Raw genomic sequence first — 20,864 nt, 5'->3', positions numbered from 1 at the left:
AATGGAGAGAGCAAGCGAGCGAGCGAGGGAGGGTGAGTGCATACTAGCAGATGGATGGCAGGAGGCTTTATATGAAAGACTCAGTGTGATAATTCATTTATTTGCCTTGGCAGCCATTATGCAATGGATGCTTATTATTATTGGGTGACCTTAGCTAAGCTCGCCCACGGGCCCTCATGCACCTCATAGACGGGCCTCAGAGCTGTGATTACACGGGACGGCCATCAGCCAGGACTGAAACACAGGAGAAGCAATTTAGCTTGAGGAAATATTTTTCTTAGCTTTTATGATAGTGGAAGCTTTGCAAGCAAAACAAGGAAAGAAGATCAGCAAGAAGGAAAAATGTTTTTTTTATTCTTACTATTTAGGCTTTTTTTTAATATATAGTTTTAAGCATGGCAGGTATACAAAAGGACCTTTTCATAGTTATCCGTGTATTTGTATGTAGTTCCTATTTTTTTAAACGTTAAGTGTCATGAATAAACGTTTTTATCTTTCTCTAATTGTATGACATGCTTTCACAAAGAAATTATATTTTTAATTTCAATCAGCGTCATTTATTTTATTGGTTGAACACAAGGGAAATAAGGTGGCACCTACCTGGCGCCCTCATTTTTTTTTGTTTTTTTTTGTTTAGCACTGCAGATTCATCAGCAGTGATCTTGCAATTCACTTGTTTTTGTCCCGTGGGCTGAAGATGGTAGCACAGGTTGGAATTCCACACTTGGCAGCCTTCCAGACAGCGCTGCTATGTGTTTAAAATACTTTCAAGGAACAAAACATGCTTTTGTTGTTTGCTGGGACAAGTGGGGCTGTTTTTGTCTCGGGTGGCTCCCGGGGGCCCGTGGGATAGCGCCGGAAGCTGGTGTCACTCCACATAGCTAACTATCAGCTCGTCGCTCCCACTAAAAAACACCATAGAATAATATAAAGATGTTTTTCTTGTCGCACTGAGAGGGGGAGAATTTTGCATGTGGGCACAGACAGAGGAACATACATGTAAAACATGTATGCACATGCTCTGACACACTCATAGCGGTTATTAAGACATAGCTCGTGTAGCACTACGTGTTCATTAGTGGCCTGCTTCTGCATTTAATGACAGGAAAGAGTCATGTTTGTGAACACCCTAATTTGTCATTTGGTTTATGGAGGAAATAGCGAGCCTTCTGCTTTTGAAATATTTTTGTCGTTACAAGTTTGCGCGCACAATTGGAGCCAAAGACAAAAAAGAGAAGCACACAATTGAAATTATATAGGCAGACACAAAAACACACGGCAAATGAAAAAAAAAACTTCTCTGGAAATGACTGATGCGTAAACACACACGCACGCACACACACGAGGAGAAAGATAAAAGAAGTTTTTGCAGGGATGTATTTTGCCTCGCCTTATTAAGAATTCAGTTAATGAGACAGCTTTGCCACCACAGACAGAACAAATGAATGTGATGCGGCGCGGCCGCTTCCCCTCCCCACAAACCGAGCGATTGCGCGCTGTGGTGTGTGTACTTGTGTTTGTGTGTGCCAGAAAGGTGTTTTGTAAACATCTCATTCAGAATAATGAATGTAGTCCTCTGTCAGACTCTCGCACACACACACACACACACACACACACACACACACACACACACACACACACACACACACACACACACACACACACACACACACACACACACACACACACACACACACACACACACACACACACACACACACGGGAGCTTCCCACACCTGTCAAATTAACTCTCCTCCACCCTTTCCCAATTTCTGTGTGTGTGCGTGTTTTATGGACAAGGCTGACAACGTTGTGTTTTTGACAAATAAACAGTAAGTCCCCCGTGTGGTAATTTGCATTCCATGTGAAGGGGATGGGGGGGATGAGAGCGTGCACATCCGCCAGCATCCAGAGAGGTGTGTGTGCAACATTACGGGCTACTCATGACAGGGGGCTGTTTATGAGCTTGATTGGCCCACCGGGAATGTTAGCTTATTTGGTTGTTTGCCAAACACTAATTCCCAACAATTAACCACCACCAGGAGCTGTGATGAGGGCGCCATAAGCAACAAGGAGGTGTGAGTGTTTTTGCAATTATGTGGAGCCACATAGACAATAACGTGGTGCTAATGCTTATGCGTGTTAATTCAAAGGGCTCCCCTGAGAAATTGTTGTATATGATGGTGGTATGTTGCATTTGAAGTTGAGTGTTGTTCAGCAACTGAGCCGATAAATAAGCTCAAATTTGACTTTCCTGTCTAGATAGAAATAGAAATCACAATTATATTTGGATCCATTTTCTTACCTTACTCAATAACATACACTGCCATCATCTATAGCCACAAATTCATAGAGTGAGGGTTAGAACTTTTTTTTTTTTTATTACATCCATTAATCCACCAGGGTCATCATCTTTTTCACATCACCCCCAAAAATGTCAGTTTCCTACTAATTCAAAACAAATAAATCCTGCCGATGTCTCCAGAGAGCAGGTTCATCCATTATATCCGCATTTAAATGGGATACAGACACAAGCGCAAACCCAGGAGCAGGAACAGTGTGTTTGTGTGTTTGAATATGCATTACACAGCCCACGCCTGGCAGAAGTCAAAGTGCTCCTCTAAACATTCATAAATCATGGATATTCTGGCCGGCAATCTCCAGAACGCCTGTCGAGTGCCAGAGCGACAGACAGACAGCCCTCTAGTTTAGGTCTTAAACAAACCCTCTGGAATGTGCTGATGGCGAGAGAATTAATATTAGGTCTAAACCTAGCTGGCAGCCAGCTTCAACCCCAAGTGTATCATTCAACTCTGTCTGACTGAAGCTTCATATCCCTAAAAGCAAATAAGTCAAAATGTTGAACCACGTCAAACATTTTTGGGGCCGCTTCTGATTTGTATGAGCATTTTAATTTCCAAGCAGTTCAATTACCTGTATGGCTTTGCCAGTAGAAACATTTGAAAACCAGTCAAGGATGACTCCAGTGAAACCTCGCAGTGACTCAAGGCTTTGAGAAAAAGAAGAAAAAAAAAAAAACAGGCTTTGTCACATTTACATGGCGCCTTTTGTTCTTTTTGAATTTATTGTCAATTGACAAAATCAAGGTCTTGTTTGAGTGCCAGTTTGCTATTCAATGCTAAAGACTCGTATTCGTTCCCATTTATGTACAACTGGAGTGAAATCCCGAGTGAATCGAGAAAGAACAAGGAAGAAGGCGCGGTGAAAGGCGCCATTGTTTTTATACTGAAATACTAATGATTGATGACACAATGAAAGACGTGGCCAATCTATAGGGGCCCTTGTGTACACTGCATAGCATATGCTGTGATTATGTAAGGCCATTATGAACATTATGATTGCTATCAGTAAAAAAGCCAAAGGGAGAAATGGTGCAAGCATGCATGGCTTAGTAGTGTTCAGGAGCACACGTATGACTTGACTGCAGCTCAGTTGTCTCCGTCGAGGGAGGGCAGGAAAGAAAAGAAGCAGAGAAAAAAGAAGAGCGAGAAAGAGGGGGGGGGGGGAGAGTGCAAGGGAGGCCTCCTTTCACAGAGAAACAAAGATAGCTGTAATTAATGGCCCTGAGCTCTGGTCTAGGGGAGCTTTCTTCTGACAACTCGGACTTAATTAAAACTTAAGACTTCTGAAAGGGCCTCTGACTGCGCGGGGACGTCCCACCGCCTCATGAGAAAAACCTGGTCAGATTTCCGACAAAAGAAAGAAAGAAGGAATGAAAAAAAGATGTTAGCAGCTGTAGCTAAGTTGCTTATCCCTGTTTGTCAAAGACGCAAAGGGGGGGGCGCGAGGGGTTGGAACTCACACACCTGCAAGACCACCGTACACATCGACACCTTTGTCAAGCAATTTTTATGCAAAAGCGAGACAAAAAATTATAGATCCATAGGGCAGTGGGTGGCATGCCTGTGCTGTGCGTGCATATTTGCGAGCTTGCTGAGGGCAGGTTGGCTTTGCATGGCTGCAGTGCCATTAAAGAGGCAAGTGGAGATGCAGGCAAGGCTCGCAACTGACAGCACACGTTGAATGAGAAACCCCTGCAGCTGGCAACAATGAAGAAAGCCGGACAATGTGAATGTTCAGAGAAAAACACTTTTCCCCTCCCAGCTCCTTATTTTGACTTTGTGCTGAGTCTGCACGTCACCTCAGACCAATTAATGACACACAGGCTATGCTGCATGCATGAACGCAGCTCTCTTTTTTCCTCTCCTTTTCTTTGTTATCATACAACATTTTATTGGAGATAGATTTGATGTCGTAATTGCTACATGTTGCTTTCATAAAACGCAAAATTAAGCGCAAAACCAAAAGTGGCTTTTGGATTTTTTATTTTTTTTTTGCTTTATTAGAGCTGCATCAGCTCACAATGTGTAATTAACATGTATTGCTGGAAATAAAAGACAAAGTGGCTGAGACGTTATCCATTGACGTCTCTGGCTCATTTGAAGCCAGGGAAGTGGGATTTCTGGGCTTTCCATCATTGGAACTGAACTGGAACCAGAGCAGAACGAAAAGCTTTAACGGTAATAAAAGTGGTAAACGATATAGGCATGATTCAGGCAACTGATGTTCTCCCAAATGTTCTTTGGTACGCTTGAGGAGATTTCTAAAAAGCTTCCTGTCTTTTTTTTTTTTCTTCTTCTCTTGAACAGCACTTGCACAAGCTGGACGGCGCCTACAGCCCCGAGTCGTGCGTTTATTACTGCACGCTGTGCGACTACTCCACCAAGGCTCGCCTCAACCTGGTCCAGCACGCCCGCTCGGCCCGGCACCAGCAAAACGAAGGCCTGAAAAAGCTGCAGCTGCACCAGCAAGGCCTGAGAACGGACGACGACGGATTTAGCCTCCACGAGCTGTTCCACGTCAAAGAATGTCCCTCCGGTCAAGGTCTGTGCTGTAAAGTGCCTCTTTTTGGAGTTATCACACACACATACAAACATGCAGAATTTTACTTCTGCAACCTTTATAAAAATCTTACTTTATTTTTCCACTGTGATTGCCCTTGGCTATAATTACATCCACCTTACTTTCCTCCCTAACAGTCCGGCTATCTCTTCTTTCTCTCAGCACTCCCTCTACATGCTGTCAAATCTTTCTCCCTCCCTCTCTCTCGCCTTTGGCCTTCCTATCCACATCACGTCTCCCGATACAGAGCCGTCCTTCCCTCCTAATCTCTCCAAAATGAGCATACTGTTCCTATTAGGCTGCCGCGCTTATATCTCCTACAAACACACACACACATACGTACACACAAGCTGCGTGCACAGGGACATCCCAGGCAGGCGGGCAGCTTATGAAATTTCACCTTGGGAGGATCGCAGCCTGTGCACACTTACAATCACACACACACACACACACACACACACACACACACACACACACACACACACACACACACACACACATATGCAGCCTCTCCCTGGAGTGAGCTTTCATTTCCTTTCTCATGACCAAAGCAATTTGGCTTTCATTTAAGGGTCTCCGTCCTGCCAGCAGCTAATAAGTGTAACAGAACTGTAAAACATTCAGAGAGAGCAAAAAAAAAAAAGCAGAAAGATTAATCGTTTTTCTTTGAGTGGGGGTTTGATGGTTGGTGAGGGTGTAAGGGGAGGGGAGGAGGAGGAGGAGAGTGGGGTTTTGCGGTGTAATTTAAACCAGAAGAGTCAGGGTGCATTATTTAGTCATCCTTATGTTAATGCTGCAGGGAGAAAATGAGCGCTTAACTTGTTTTTGCTTTGCTTGACCTGAAGGAGCTGAGGGAGGAAGGTAACATGCTTTGAATAGCATTCTAGCATAGCTTTTGGCCTGACTTACATGTGTGTGTGCGTGTGTGTGTGTGTGTGTGTGTGTGTGTGTGTGTGTGTGTGTGTGTGTGTGTGTGTGTGTGTGTGTGTGTGTGTGTGTGAGTGTGTTTCCCAAAGTGTCCTTTATTGACCACACATTCCCCACCCTGACATGGACACTCATTACTGGTTTAAGTTTGATTTTAATTACACACAGATCACATTTCTGCAAGATTTGAAACTGCGGCCCTTCCTCATCCCATCTCTCTATCCGACTCCTTTTTTGTCCTGCTTATTAGATTCCTCACTCCCCTGCTACATTTATAAGTCTATGTGAGCAAAAGCAGATTTTTTAGAAACAACATTTAACCGCTGCACCTAATTCCGAAGCACTGCTTCTCAAATGCACCCAAATTTGTCACCGCTGCTTTCCTTTTATATGCTGGATTTGACTCTGGATGGGGAATTTCCAAGGAAGTTAGCAGTATCCAAACCACTTTTTTTTTTCTTCTTCCTCTTTGCCCTCTTTTTGGCCAAGCTATATATTGAAGTGATCAGGCTGCATAGCAGATATGTCAAGGGTATTTCCGTTTACACATCAGCAGAGCTCTTTTTTTTTTTTTGTCAACCAAAATGCAATCCTTTGATTGTCAGTGATTCAAATAGGGAATTGCAACCTAATTATAGGGTTAGAGAAAGTTAAAGCAGTTTTTCGGGGTCAAAACTGTTCACTGTAAACATGGAGTTTTTTTTTTTACCCCATAAAGTTGTTTGCAAAGGTTATTTAATAGCGTTGAGGTAAGAGCTCGCAAGTAGTTCCACATCAAACTCTTAGTCTTAAAAAAGCCGTTCCAAATTATTTTCCCAAAGTTAAGAGCATAGAATTTTCTTGGAAAGATGAAGACTTTAGATTTGACTGAAAGGATGGAAAACATTTCCCGCCAGAGGTCCCTTTAAATGCGTCTGTATGTGTGCGCATGCTATTATTTTTCTGGGGCTACAACTCCTGACTCGAGCACTTTCGGTTCATTAGAGAGCGGTATGAAAAAGATTAATTTAAGTGCTGACCGGTATCTTTCTTTTAAAGCCGGGACCTGGCGCTGAGCCAGATAATTACAGGCCCATTTGGGAATAAGGGTTCTAATGCTCCAGACTTTATGTACATGTGAATGGCTTTCATTAAACAATTTGGGTGCTGATTTTATGGCCTAATTAAGGGTACAGCACTGCAGAGGCGCAACATAGGGGAGGGGCTATTTTGACAGGCGTACGCAAGCAACACTTCTCTTGCTTTGTTAGCGTCACTCTTTGCCTCATTGCACAGGTTTATTTTACTGACAATAATATTTACGATCGTGTTTTGTGCTAATCGATATATTGGGGAAGCGTCTGAACGTCAGAATATCAGCATGCTTATCAATCACATCCTGGCAAAATGGAGGCCTCCTTTATTCAGTCTCCACTAGTTTGTCGTCTACATTAGCTCCATGCTTGCCTCTCGTAAGGCTCAGTACCGGAGGTGTCAAGTCCAGGTCAGAAAAGTTCAAACCTAAATGAGACGGTTGATTAGTAACATCAATGGCTATAAGCAAACTGCTCAGTTCAAGGAGATCAGAACATTCAGAAAAATATTTCTCCCTTCTATAAAAATACAACCACACAATGAATGAAATCATAGATTCATAATTTGTCCCAAAAGTTCATCGTGGAACTGTAGAAAAATTCCCATCGCTATTACTACCCCCTCCCATGGTCCTCGAGTGGATTCATCAAAGACAAAAAGCCCACTGTGTCACTATGCCTGTGATAAATTGTGTGCACAATTAGAAGTATGACAGATAATTGACTTGATTTGAAAAGGGAGAAAAAAAATCCAGTTTGCATCATCAAGAATTAGCCTAAATGAATTGCCTCTTGGCATGGAAGAACTTTGGAGGCCATTTTTGCTTTGAGGGTCATCCAAAAGTTGTTAGGAAAAATTAGATCTTTTTGTGTGTTAGTGTCTTCACTTTGTAATGAAATTTTATCCTAAATTGATCTTTTTAAGAGGTTCATGAAGAACAAGTGAAATATTCCAGCTTGAAGCACAATTTTTTGCCAAACTTGTGGCAAACTCTCTGAAGTTACGGGTCAGTGTACTTTGTGTGCATGCATGTGAGTGTTTGCCATCACCCATTAGCCAGCCGTGTGACCATCATGTGTAAAGCTCCAGATCAAGCAGAAACACAAGGGCACACTTTTCTTGCCCCTACATACTTGGTTCTTCTTTTCTTTGCTTCCCACTGTCCTCCATAAAAAAAAAAAAGATGGTAGATGGGATCTCATGGAGGTAATTACTTGTGAGAACCAGGCCTGTCATCCATAGCCCCGACCTCCCCCACCTCCTACTAAAGAACACAACATGCATTAAACAGGGGAGGGAGAGGACCTTCTTTGTCTGAGTCCCCCTTTTAAACAAAGGACATCTTCGAACTAGGAGAGTGAAAATATTTTTATCACGCATGTGTGTGTGTGTACACTACGTGTGTCCTTTTTTTTCTATTGAGTGATAAGGCTCTGGGACATGTTTGGTCTTAGTCCAATTATTGTCGCTGTGCTAACCACTTTCCTAGCAGCTGTAGGCTAAAATGAGCCTAATGGACACTTGTTATCCCTTCATGTCTGCTTTTAAATGGATGGAGATGTGGACTTGCGTGAGGAGCTTGTGTCTTGATGAATCACCAAGCTGTGTGTGTGTGTGTGTGTGTGTACTTGTGCATTTAAAAGCATGTGATCACTTGATATTCAGGATGGAAAATAGATCATTTTTGTATGTGTGTGATGACATCAAGATGACTTTGAGGCAATTTTGGTTTGTCTCTCTCACTTTCACTCCTTTATCTTTTTTTTTTCTTTTTTCCTGCTCGGAGCGGATGGTTTTTGCCATTCCAGTGGTTCTCTTTTATTTTCAGGAAGGTCTCTCTTCAGACAGAAGTCTATTTCCAGGGTTTGTCTCCGTAATTTGCGGCGATCACATAAACATTCACGGATGGTCGGAGGAGTGAGAGAATGGACACAACACACACACACACACACACACACATGCACACGTCTCCTTTGGTTTGGACAACAGGCCACATTACAACGAGTTAAATTAACTGATTGAATTCTGCCACTTCATTTGATACATATATATTTCAAATAGATAGATGGATCGATTGATAAATAAATACCCCGAGAATGAAGATAATCAAGTTAAATGATGACTTAATCAAAAGACAATAAGCCACTTTCACAGTACAGAATATATGTATTATTAATATATTTTGGGTAAGCAGTCATTTCCCCCCCAAATTCCCCCAAACCAAGCTCTCTAAGGCAGTGTGGTCATTTTTTGAATAATTCCATGCAAGCGAATGATAATTACCGTGCGGTTTGTGTGTGCACATACTGTAGAGAGCCTGACTGAAGAAATGAGCCTCGTTCACCATAAACTATTTTTGAAATGGTGTGTCGGGGGGCGGGGGGGCGGTCAGAGCGCGGCCTGATTGTTTTTCTTTGAGTGGAGGCAGCTCTTTGGTGGAGGGGGTATTACCCTCGCTAAATTGTTCCCTCATGTTTTCCGCCAAAGTATCTGCGCCGTGCCAAACTGACAGTTATAATTTACAAAAATTGCACTGATTATCTGAATTAGCATAGCTGACCAATGCCACATTAGGCTTATTTACAATACAAAGCCGTCGGACTCTGAGGACGCATACTAAATATGACTTAAGTCTTTTGAAGAGGATGCCTCATCCATGTGTGATGGCACAAAAGGTCTCCCTTAAGGTCCATATGGACCCAAGTACCTCTGCTTTGGAATATAAAGTCAGTTTTGATGAAGAATATTATATGCTTTATATTATTTCCCTCACTTGGAGTTTCCTTCGTGCTATTTCGTTTCAGCCCCCCCCCCCCCTTCCCTCCTAGCCACCCTCCTTTTTCACTCTGCTCTTCTTTATTTCATCGTCCTTCACCTCTATTCTTTTCTCCCCCTGATCCCCTCATACACCCTCTGTCCATTGACTCTTAACCACAGATGGACAAAACAATGGGCTGTGTCACACAGCATTAAGACAAACAATCAGGTGATGGGAGGGGGCCCGTGTGGGGCCGGAGCCACGGTAACCAGGCAATGCTCGGGCTCGGTCCAAGCAGCCGCTAATCTGAGACGGCGATGATACAATTCGCAGATGGACATCGGAGGCGGCTGACACACACGCACATGCACACACATGCAGATCCGCATGATAAGTTGGTATTGTCAGGAAGAATTTCTGTCATCCCTCCCTCCTTCCTCACTCTCCTCTCTTTCTTTTAGCTCATCCATCAGCGGGAGGTATGGAATTGATAGAGGCTATTGATTACCTATAGCTCAGGCTAATCGTCACTAACTGGAGGAAGCTTTGCAGCAATAGCCCCTGTCAATGGCTTGGTGTGTGTGTGTGTGTGTGTGTGTGTGTGTGTGTGTGTGTGTGTGTGTGTGTGTGTGTGTGTGTTTCAGTCAGAATTTTGTGAGAAAAATAGATATATATATATAATTTTGGACAAGACGTGTCTAGAATAAGGAAAATGTAAGTTTTATCTTCCAAATAGTGAGTCTGCCAAGTTTCACCTCCCACCTACAGTATGTGATGACAAGCCCCCTCCTTCCTCTCTCTCGCTCTCTCTCTCTCTCACTTCTTCATCTCCCTAATAGGAAATTTGAGCGCCCGATGTGAGATTAAAGCTCAGAATCAATGCCTTGTGAGCAATCATTTCCAGAGAACATTGCTTTCATCTTTGCCGCTCCCCTTTGCACTCTCCCCACCTTCTCCTTCATTCTCTTTCGTTTTCTCTCCCACCTCCCAATGCTTACAGGGGGTCTCGTGTCATGACATCCCTTTTTGCTTTTATCATGTACTAATAACACTGTGAAAAAAGAGAGCGACAGAAAAAAAAATGTGACAGAATCAGAAAAGGATGCTGTGAGAGAAAGGGAAGGGGAAAAAAAAGAAAAGAAAAATCTACAGAATGATCCCGGGGTCTCGACTTTGATGTAGGATGTCTTTATGCAAATTAAACAAATACGCCTCTTTGGATTCATCTCCGAGCGCTTCGTAGGATGACATCTCACCGTTTGCTCTTTTAGAACAAGGGACAGAAGGGAGAAATGCAAAAAAGGAAACATTTCATTTAGAAACATATATACAGATCTGAAAAAGTATTGATACACTTGAAACTTTTTCATTTGCACATCTACGCTCCAACATACAGACGCAAAGTCAGCAATTGCAACTCATTTCAGGTTTGCTTAATTCATCTGATTTCATACATTGTTTCCAGAATGTGCAAAATGCCCTGCACAAAAAAATATTGCAATAGTGCAACCTTAAGTAAATGGTGTCTTTTGTGTTTCAAGTTGCACCAGTCCGCTGCAATATTTATTGGAGATTGGATTTAGTGCTGATATGAGAAAGTGTGCTAAAGTTTATTCTGGTTGCACGTAACACTTCACTGCTAATTTTTATAGCTTCGCTTATTCAATTTTGATATTATCTACTTTTGTCGTGTTGCAATTATCGACAAATATACTCCGTAATTCAGGAGGATACTGCAGTTAAAGCCACTGTTCATATTTTGTCCAGGAAACACACAAAGTCGAACCCACACACAACTTGGCTAGGGCTTTGTTTCCAAACACAGGTTAATGGGGAATGAGCAAGAGGAGCATTGCAATTTTCTGCTCTTTAGGCACCAGAGAATTCTCTCCAGTCTAAGAGGGACCGCACTCTCAATGTAATAGGCATTTTGCACCCTCATCACCCCTTCACACACACACACACACACACACACACACACACACACACACACACACACACACACACGCACGCACACAAAACACTCACAGGAGGCCAGTCCCGAGAGTGCCAGTGAGTGTTAGACATGCATGGAGTCGGCAATGAGACAATCAGCATGCTGAAATTGAAACCCTGTTTGGAGTCGCTTGGGAAGAGTAGAAGAAGAGCCAAGTGGGAGAGGAGAAGAGGAAGAGGAGCCCTCCCGGCTTACAAAAAACAAAAAGAACATGAGAGGAAGCGTGAGGATGAGAGGAAATAGGAAGTGATGTTTTGTTTAATTGCCTCATAAGTGATGACAGGGACGGTTATGGCCAAAGAGAAGATCTCCTTCCTAGACAGGGACATTAAGCATCTGTGTGTCCATTGTCCCCCCTGGTCATATCAACTATAGGACACCATTAAAGTATTACGGCTTTGTGCCATTCCACATCTTTCAGCTTAATTAGCAGAAAGACACGCAACTCTCATCATTTATAATCAAAATAATTACCTCCTGTTTATTAATGTCTCCGCTTCACATACCTGAGGACATAAAAACGAGTGTGTTCACCTAATTGTCTTTTTTTTAATGACGATATTTCGTTGTGTGCCAGCTGTATGTAACAATGACTCAGGTTGTGTCAAAGTGCGGGCCACGGAGCTGTCCGCTTGAGTTAAGCTCTTCCCGTCGACTGGAGGAGCCTCCAGCATACACACACACACACACACACACACACACACACACACACACACACACACACACACACACACGTGCGTGCACACACATATGTGGCACACACTCAATGAGACAATATCAATGTGGGAGTTCCTGTATCTGACACGAGATTAGGAAGGCCAAGTGGAAGAATGTCGGGGAACTGCCGTGATGCATTTGCAAGGAGGAGAAAGGGACCATCTTGTCACACACGGCCACAAGAGTCCTATGCTGTAAGTGAGCAAGTAGCCTCCCTTGCATTATTCACAGCGGCCAAGTGATCGAAGCTTGGTTCAATAGCACTAAAGCGACGCGCGCTGGAGAGATTTGTCTTACAAAACCTTGACACACACACACACATACGCTACCTCACGTAGTCTGCTCTCACAAACATTGATTTTTGGTGGTGGGATTCTCCCAGGCTTCGGATAAAACGAGGGGCTTCCCCCGTCAAACAAGCCCAAACACACACACATGTAAAAGACTCTCTATATAATCTTATTGTTAGAATTTAAAATTGTAATTTGATGATGATGTCATCCAGTAACGAGTGCTGACAAATGTGATATTCTTATATAATATGAATTCAAGTATATATTTCTGCTCATTTTATTGTTACATTCAGTCATCAAGAGATTTTTTTTTTTGCATTCTTAGAAAACACTTTTTGGACATATTAGCATCTATTGACAAGTCAGCTCTCCCATAACTGTGAACACAGACGGACACAGCACTGTCCCCCCTAAGACATGTGATCTACCCGTCCCAATCCACTGTAATTATCTGCCGGACCACCGTCTAACTCACACACACACACACACACACACACACACACACACACACACACACACACACACACACACTCTTTCCCTTCAATCCCGGGTAATGGTTTGGGGCAGACGGCTTGAAGCGGTGGGCCTCTCTCCCAGTGCCCCAGTGTCTTAAGCTGCCATTGATTAAATGTTAACTGATATACTCGGCCCTGGCAATCTTGTTAGAGCCGGAGCAGGCAGGCTGCTAGACAGACAGTTTAGGACCCGTGCACCCTTCCCTGATCAATAGCACAGATAAAGATTTCATCCATCAATGAGCTCCCAAAACAAAAGGTATCAGATACCTGATTAGCCCCGTGGGGACGTACACCGCCATGTGGATGGCTGGATGCGCAAAAGTCGCCGCAAGCACCTGAGCCACCAATAAGTATGTGCCCTGATGCGCACACACAAATGACATCCTATTTATTTTCCCCCTTCCTGCAGCCCCACCTCAAGTCAATCAGCTCCTCACATAATAATGTAATTACACCTGATGGGCACACACGCACACACACACACACACACACACACACACACACACACACACACACACACACACACACACACACATATAAACACACGGAGTTTAGTGTGCAGATAAGCCAGCTCTGACTTTTCCCCAATGAAGGTTAATTATCCTGTGTAGTTCACTTTGGTGTGTGTGCATGCAGGTGCACAGGAGTGTGTGTGTGTTTTCTCTCAATTGCCTGTTCATTTAAATCCTCCGAGCATGCCAAAGGCACCGCAAAATATCTGAATCAATGTCTGGGCGACCACCGCTGTTAAAGTGTATCAATAATGCTCCCCTATCTAGTTTGCCGCTATTGTGACAGCTCAGTTTAAATGTCCAAGCCCAGTTGTAATTAAGACTTAATTATAAATCAATAGAAAGTCATTTGAATATAGATTTTTTTTTCTTTGAACATGAAGTCTACCACTACAGTTTTCCCATGTTTTTCTTGAAACTTGAAAGAGAGTCAATAAGTCCATATCCTGTCATCAAAAGTGCTAATTAGAGAAAAAATGACAGCATACTCCTATTATGATTAAAATAATGTCAAATACATGATCTAATTTGAAGAATATTATGTTGGCTTAAAAATGGGTATATGTGAGCAACTGGCCCTGTGCAAAAATGTGTATAAAAATTGTAAGGACAAATTTTGACATTATGTTTTGGTAGTTTTCCCTTAATTTCATTTAAGATTGGGGCACGTTATTTTCAGAACATAGTACGAATAATTCTCTGATATGATCCCGGATCAATCCAGACAAAGTCCTATCGAATGCAAGCCGCAAACCTGCCTTCTATTTGATGAAATCATATCGTTGCACTTTAGCTCTGCCATTTTGACGTGCTGTAGGGATTTTCAAGTGGCGTGTCAGGAACTGGGAGTCTAATGCATGGAAACATGGAGCTTTCTGTTTTCTGACGGCTAGCAGAGATAAGGGAGAGATATGGCTGAAGCTCTGGCTCAAATCTAAAACAGATCCCGCTAGAGGAGGGAGGGAGGGAGGGAGGGAGGGAGGGAGGGAGGGAGGTGTAGCAAAGGAAAGTGTGGGTTGCGGGGAGTGTGTAGAGGGGGAGAGGTAGCAAGAAACGGGAATATTGTCAATCCTCTAAGTGTCTGGCGGTGTATCCCTTTCTTTCCCTCCCTCATTCTCTTCCCCTCCTCACCCCCACTCCCTGGGTAATCTGATTTATTCGAAGCATATGTGTGCTGCTCTGTCTTTGTCTGCCTCTATTAGGGCCAGTGGGGGCCCATATGACATTGTTTAGCTAGTAATGAAATGGACATTTTTTGCATGTTTTGGAGAAGGTCTAAGGAAAGCCAACACTCCTACTTTATAACCATCTGTGAATACCATCTCCAGGGCAAGATGCCTCATGGGCCTGCGTATCGCAGGTACCATGTGGTCATTTCCGAGCTGATTCTAAGCAACTTAATGAATATTTCCGCCTGGAGATATTCTTTGTATGTTGTAAAGTCATGCCGTACTGCAAAACACATGACATCCCCCCCCCCTCCTCCTCTTTAAAGGGAAGTCACATGTTACGTGAGGATGAAATGTTAAATGGTAGCATCCATCATTGGGGAATGTTGCTACGGCTTGAATGCATTCTCTGTTAATGGGACTTCCATTCAATCTAACGTAAGTACGGTAAATAAGGTCAAAATCAAGAATTTTCATTTTTATAATGACATTCCTTTTGGGACTATGAGGCACACCATCTCAGTGAACAAGTGTATTCAACTAAAACAATACAGCAGCCTGATAGGATCAACTTTCTTTTCAAACAAAATCTATTCAACCTCCGCCATCACGTTTCAAACCATGGATACACACACAAAGGCAATAGAACGCATGTGCTCTTAAATCCACTGCTTTTTTTTTTTGTTCAATTAGATTTCCTCCTATTGGCCTGGTATTAGTTCCTAGAAGAAGAAAAAAAACCCTACACGACAAGAGCCACTCTGGGCAATTACAAATGATATCTGCCTTGCTGCTATGGCTGTTAACCAGTGTTGCGATGGATGTTCAGATTGGAGGAATAAATGGACGGACAAATAGGACATATGTGGATGACTCGCTGTGTGAAAAGATTAAAACTAGATGGATAGATAGCTAAATGGATGGATGGATGGATAGAAGGACAAACGTGGCGGCGAGATCTTGTCGGGCTGATAGAGTCGGCCAGGTGTGCCGAGAAACAGCTGCTTTCTTCATTAGGATCATCTATCGATCTTGGACTCTCACTGCGTATGATCGTGTGTGTGTGTGTTCTTGATAAGTGCTGGTAATAGAAGAGAATGAATTCTTATCACAGAGATGGGAACGCCATTAACCCTCGGCTCCTTGTGTGTTTTTGTCAGCGTTTCTCCCTCTTTTCATCCCTCCATCCATTGAAGCTGACTGGGTCAACCTGGTGAGCTCGTGTGATATTTCCGCTGTGTGTGCCACCTCGTCGAGCAGGTGTTTATAATATGGGGGGGTGAATAAATATTGCACCGAGGTATCATAAAGGAGCGGGAAATAAAAGAAAATAGAGCTAAGATGAGAGAGAGGAGAGGAATTCTCTTTTCAGATGATTCCTAAATCTCCCGGTGAGCGTGTCGTGCCGCCTTAACACTCTTGCTCTTCTGCTTGGGGTGATCAAGGCTGCTAAAATGGAATATGGCTGTTGTGTAATACGCAGGTGTTTATGTGTGTGGAGGTAGGTGTACAGTTGCCGTGTCAGCATTGTTGGATAAGGCCAGGTGTTGCACCGCAGACGCCATATTGTTATCCCGTCTTTTGTATTTGGCATTAAAGAATCATATACATTACCTCTCATTCATGCAGAATTGAAAGTGAACCTCCCCCCCTCTCCTAACGAGCAACAACGGCTTATTTCTGTAGAAGCGAGGTTTTAATCTAGGTTATGTTTATTCAAATTCCTTTTTTTTTTTTTTTCCCGGAACATTAATACGTTTTGTTAGTTGCCCGCGAGACATCACAGCGGGCAATTTGAGGGAAAATGAAATACAATATGGTGTCTTAGGAAGTCGTAATTGACAACAACAAAGCAAATTTGAAGCTGCTGATACGAGCATACTCTCTTCGCCCCCCCAGTCTCCGCACAAAACTAATTTTTCAGCGCATTCCGTCACTGACAGTCACACCAGGAGTGTGTTAGATGCTATTGTCTGACGCTCCAGGTTGAGCTGAAGCAAATGTATTTATTTTGCTGGCGTAATATGTTCTGCTGTTTTTAGGGTGTGTTTGAACGTGTGCATGGAAACACGTGTGTTTACGTGTTAGCATGTGGGCTGTGGAACGCTGCATTAAATACATGAAGCTCGACGTGGGCGTAAATGTGTGCATGTGAAGGGTCCACATGTGTGTGAGTTATTCCCAGGCCCTGTTGTGCAGGAGCTGCGGCCCCTCTCTGCTGGGTTGATGTTTAGTATTTTAGACATGCTACATTAACAACATCTGGTTAAGATCTAAATGCTTGTTAAACGTGCTGAAATTAAGGGGAGGGAGTGGGGGGGAGAAAGGTACGGGGAGAATGGGCGGGGAGGGGTGTAAAAGGGAGAGTTGGGTAAATAAAGATTTGAGGGTGAGAGAACAGGAGGGAAGGAGATCAGTAAGTCTATAAGGTTATTACTCTGGCACTATTACCGCTGGCCCTGGACTGCATGTGTGTACGTGTGCGTGCGTGCGTGCGTGCGTGTGCGGAACAGTGTAGTGTTTCAAAGCTAGAAGCAGGAGGCCAAACTGGAGCCACGCGCACTGCACTGAAATGTGACATCACCGGGCCCCTCTTTGCATTTGTGCACTCTCACATGCAGTCTCACAAGGGACATGACCAGAGTTGTAAGAAGAAATCAAAATCAACATCAGCGGTAAGTGGGGGAGACATGCTTGTCGTGGGCGTTAGGGCTGCAGTCATACTGTCCACACACGAACTATCTTTAATTTGCCATTATTTTACAATTGGTATTAAGGTTGAAAATTGTCATGTAAGTTTGGTGTTTGCTCTTTAAAACTTAGGCACAACTTACTGTGCAAACCTTTAAACTGGATGATGTAAATCTTGAGTTGTGTCCACACATTTTTCAATTCAGGCCTTCACATCTATTGCATTCAACAATGCATCATTATTTTTCCCCATTGCTACTTTCCAACTTCTAACAGTACTGATTTTAATGAAGCATTCTACAATAGCTCTGAGTACAGTATGTGTGTGTGTGTGTGTGTGTGTGTGTGTGTGTGTGTGTGTGTGTGTGTGTGTGTGTGTGTGTGTGTGTGTGTGTGTGTGTGTGTGTATGTATGTATGTGTGTATGTATGTATATATATATGTATATATATATATATATATATATATACATACACATATATACATATACACGTACACACACACACACACACACAGTGGTACCAGATAACCGTATAAACAAGTATATACATACACATACGTATAAGGTTTCCTCATTTTCTTCTATAATGAGACCCTAAAGAAGCAAATTAGTGGCAAGTTGGGCCGCACTAATGAATTCAGCCATTTTGGAGTCTCCAAGTCCAGTTTGTTGGCGTCTTATTTCTCTGTGGTTGTTGTGCTGTGCAACCGAGTCCTCCACCGGGCACATAATGACCCGGCATGGTGGTTATGGCCCCTTAGGGGGAGACAGAAGGGGGAGCCAATGGTCTCAGAGCAGGTCATTATACAGCCAACGGAGACACAGATACACACACACACACACACATACACACATACACATATACACACAGACTATATAACCTCCATTGCATTCATCACCCATATGTCTATTCTTCTATTTTCTTTCCAAACATCTCTTTCTTGCTCTGCGTCCTCGTGCATCATTTTTACTTGTCATGGAAGTGGACTAACAATCTTAAAATAATACTTAAATATAAAGTTAACTCAATGTTTTTTTTGTGAATTATTAAAGTCATGCATATGCAGGTAATAGAAAAAAAAATGTTTACCTCGTAGTAACATAAATACATGTGATCACATTTTCTGCCTATGAAGCACAATTTTGCCAATCAGACGTCTGGAAAAGCAATTGCCATGGCTGCACACATTAAAAGGATTTGAGATATACATTTAAACAGTCCTACAATTTGTGTGGGGACAAAAGGCAGAACATTTTTGTTTTTAAAGATGTCCAAGGTTGCCCTTGAGGATTTCTTATTTATTCATGGCCACGGCCAGTGGTTCCAATTAATAGCTAAATGTAAAACCACGTCGGCTTGGGTGTGTTGCTGATCAAGAATCACTTAATTCTTCTTCCTCTCCTAACAGTTAAATATAGGCTGTCGTTGGTCGCCCGGGGTAATCGGACCCGGGCTGTGCGGTTAGAATCCAGCTCACCGGCCGGCTTTAATGTTCCGGCCGAGCCACATCAAAGGGGGATCTCGTCGGGCTGCCAAAATCCAAAATCACACCCACTGCCTGACCCACTCTGCGCATGTGTGTGTATGTGTGTGTGTGTTTTATACGTCTTTGTGTATAATTGTGGCTGTGTCCGTGCATGTGCACGAGGCGATGGAAGGTGGCTGTGAAAGTTTTGCTCTGGTTGCGATTAAGTTGATCGTCAGTGATCTTTCACACTCGCACACACACACACACACACACACACACACACTTGCTTATGACAGCACACATGCAAACACATGCGGTCACTGTCTCACTCACTTGATCAATGGTGTACACACACACACACTCACACACAGACACACACACACACACACACACACACACACACACACACACAGCATCGACACCATCATGTGGTGTGTAACTGTCAGGGTCAGTCAGAGGGCAGACACTGTGCTGATGTATTGAGAGAGCTTGTCTGGGAATGTCCTCAGCGTGGAAACGCATTCCCATTTGCACACACACACACACACACACACACACACACACACACACACACACACTTGCCACTGATCTAACCGATGCAAAGGGAGGTGGGGGCGAGAAAAAAAAAAACATTGATGAAGCCCAGATGATGGCCTTCTCCTTTCTTCTCATATTATCCCGTTCTTTCCTCTTCCTTCTCTTTGCAGTCTCTCTCGTTCTCTTGCGTTTACAGGTAGAGTGCCCCCTAGAGGAATTGTTACAAAGATGGATGCAACAGCAGTTAGAAATTATTCCCAATTCTCGATTTGTGTGCAATTGTCTATTTTCGCATGTCTTGAATTCAAATGGGTTGATGATGTCATGCTTCCGGGCTTGCAAGCTGACCCCGGTGCACCTTTTTGTTGTACTGTTAATGTTGAATTTCATACAAATATGGAAAATAGACTATTTGATACCTTGGACATTTTTGTTCAGGACATTCACAGCTTTTAAATAAAAAGCGCTTCAATTCATTTTGTGTTACACGACACACACACACCATTTTGATTTTCTCATTTTGTGGCAGAGTAAGGCGGTTTACAGTGAAAGAAACCCTTTACCATGCATTCCCTCCACCCCTCACACACACACACACACATTAAGAAGACATGACAGTTTTAATGCTTTTGCTTTTTTTTATTTATTTATGTGAATTTGGTTTCGTGTATGTGTGTGAGTGTGTTTCAGTTTGTGTGATTTAACGCCTGGCTGCAAGTGTTTCACTTTGGGATTTTTATTCATTTGCTAGCTCTGAAATGGAGGAGGGCTTTGGATGTGGAGATGCACATACATGTGTGTGTGTGTGTGTGTGTGTGTGTGTGTGTGTGTGTGTGTGTGTGTGTGTGTGTGTGTGTGTGTGTGTGTGTGTGTGTGTGTTTTTGCGCATGTGTGTGTACGTGAGCGAGCGTGCCCGCATGCCTGGTTATCTGGCCTCTCTCAGACTGCTCAAAATTCATTACAAAGTGACATCAGCCCAGCCGGAGACAAATGATGGCTGGATGAAAGGGAGCGCTGGAGCTCGGCTAGGATTAGTGTTAGCTTGTGCTGGCGACACATATACACACTTGCGCACAAATGCACGTATACACACGCACACACACACACACACTGGCTTTAATCCACTGGCAGAACACTGCAGATACACAGAATTATCAAACAAGGGGCTGAACTCTCAGAGATGGCTAGGCTAATCTGCTAATAGTAGTAAGCTTGCATATATATATATATATATATATATATATATATATATATATATATATATATATATATATATATAT

At 43.1% G+C, this 20,864-nt stretch overlaps 1 protein-coding gene across 2 annotated transcripts in view; it reads left to right on the top strand.

Moving 5' to 3' along the window:
- The window catches only part of zfhx4 (zinc finger homeobox 4), a 67,034-nt gene that overhangs the window by 28,608 nt on the left and 17,562 nt on the right, over positions 1-20,864 (top strand). For both annotated transcript variants that reach the window (XM_085939791.1, XM_085939790.1), the window contains one exon: positions 4,671-4,905. In XM_085939791.1, the coding sequence (XP_085795917.1) occupies positions 4,671-4,905 (235 nt within the window). The remainder of the gene's footprint in view (positions 1-4,670; positions 4,906-20,864) is intronic.

This window comes from Syngnathus leptorhynchus, chromosome 19 (genome assembly GCF_054491065.1).
Source record: "Syngnathus leptorhynchus isolate UIUO chromosome 19, UIUO_Slep, whole genome shotgun sequence".
NCBI classification, from domain to species: Eukaryota; Metazoa; Chordata; class Actinopteri; order Syngnathiformes; family Syngnathidae; genus Syngnathus; species Syngnathus leptorhynchus.
This window is presented reverse-complemented; position numbering and strand designations above follow the sequence as displayed.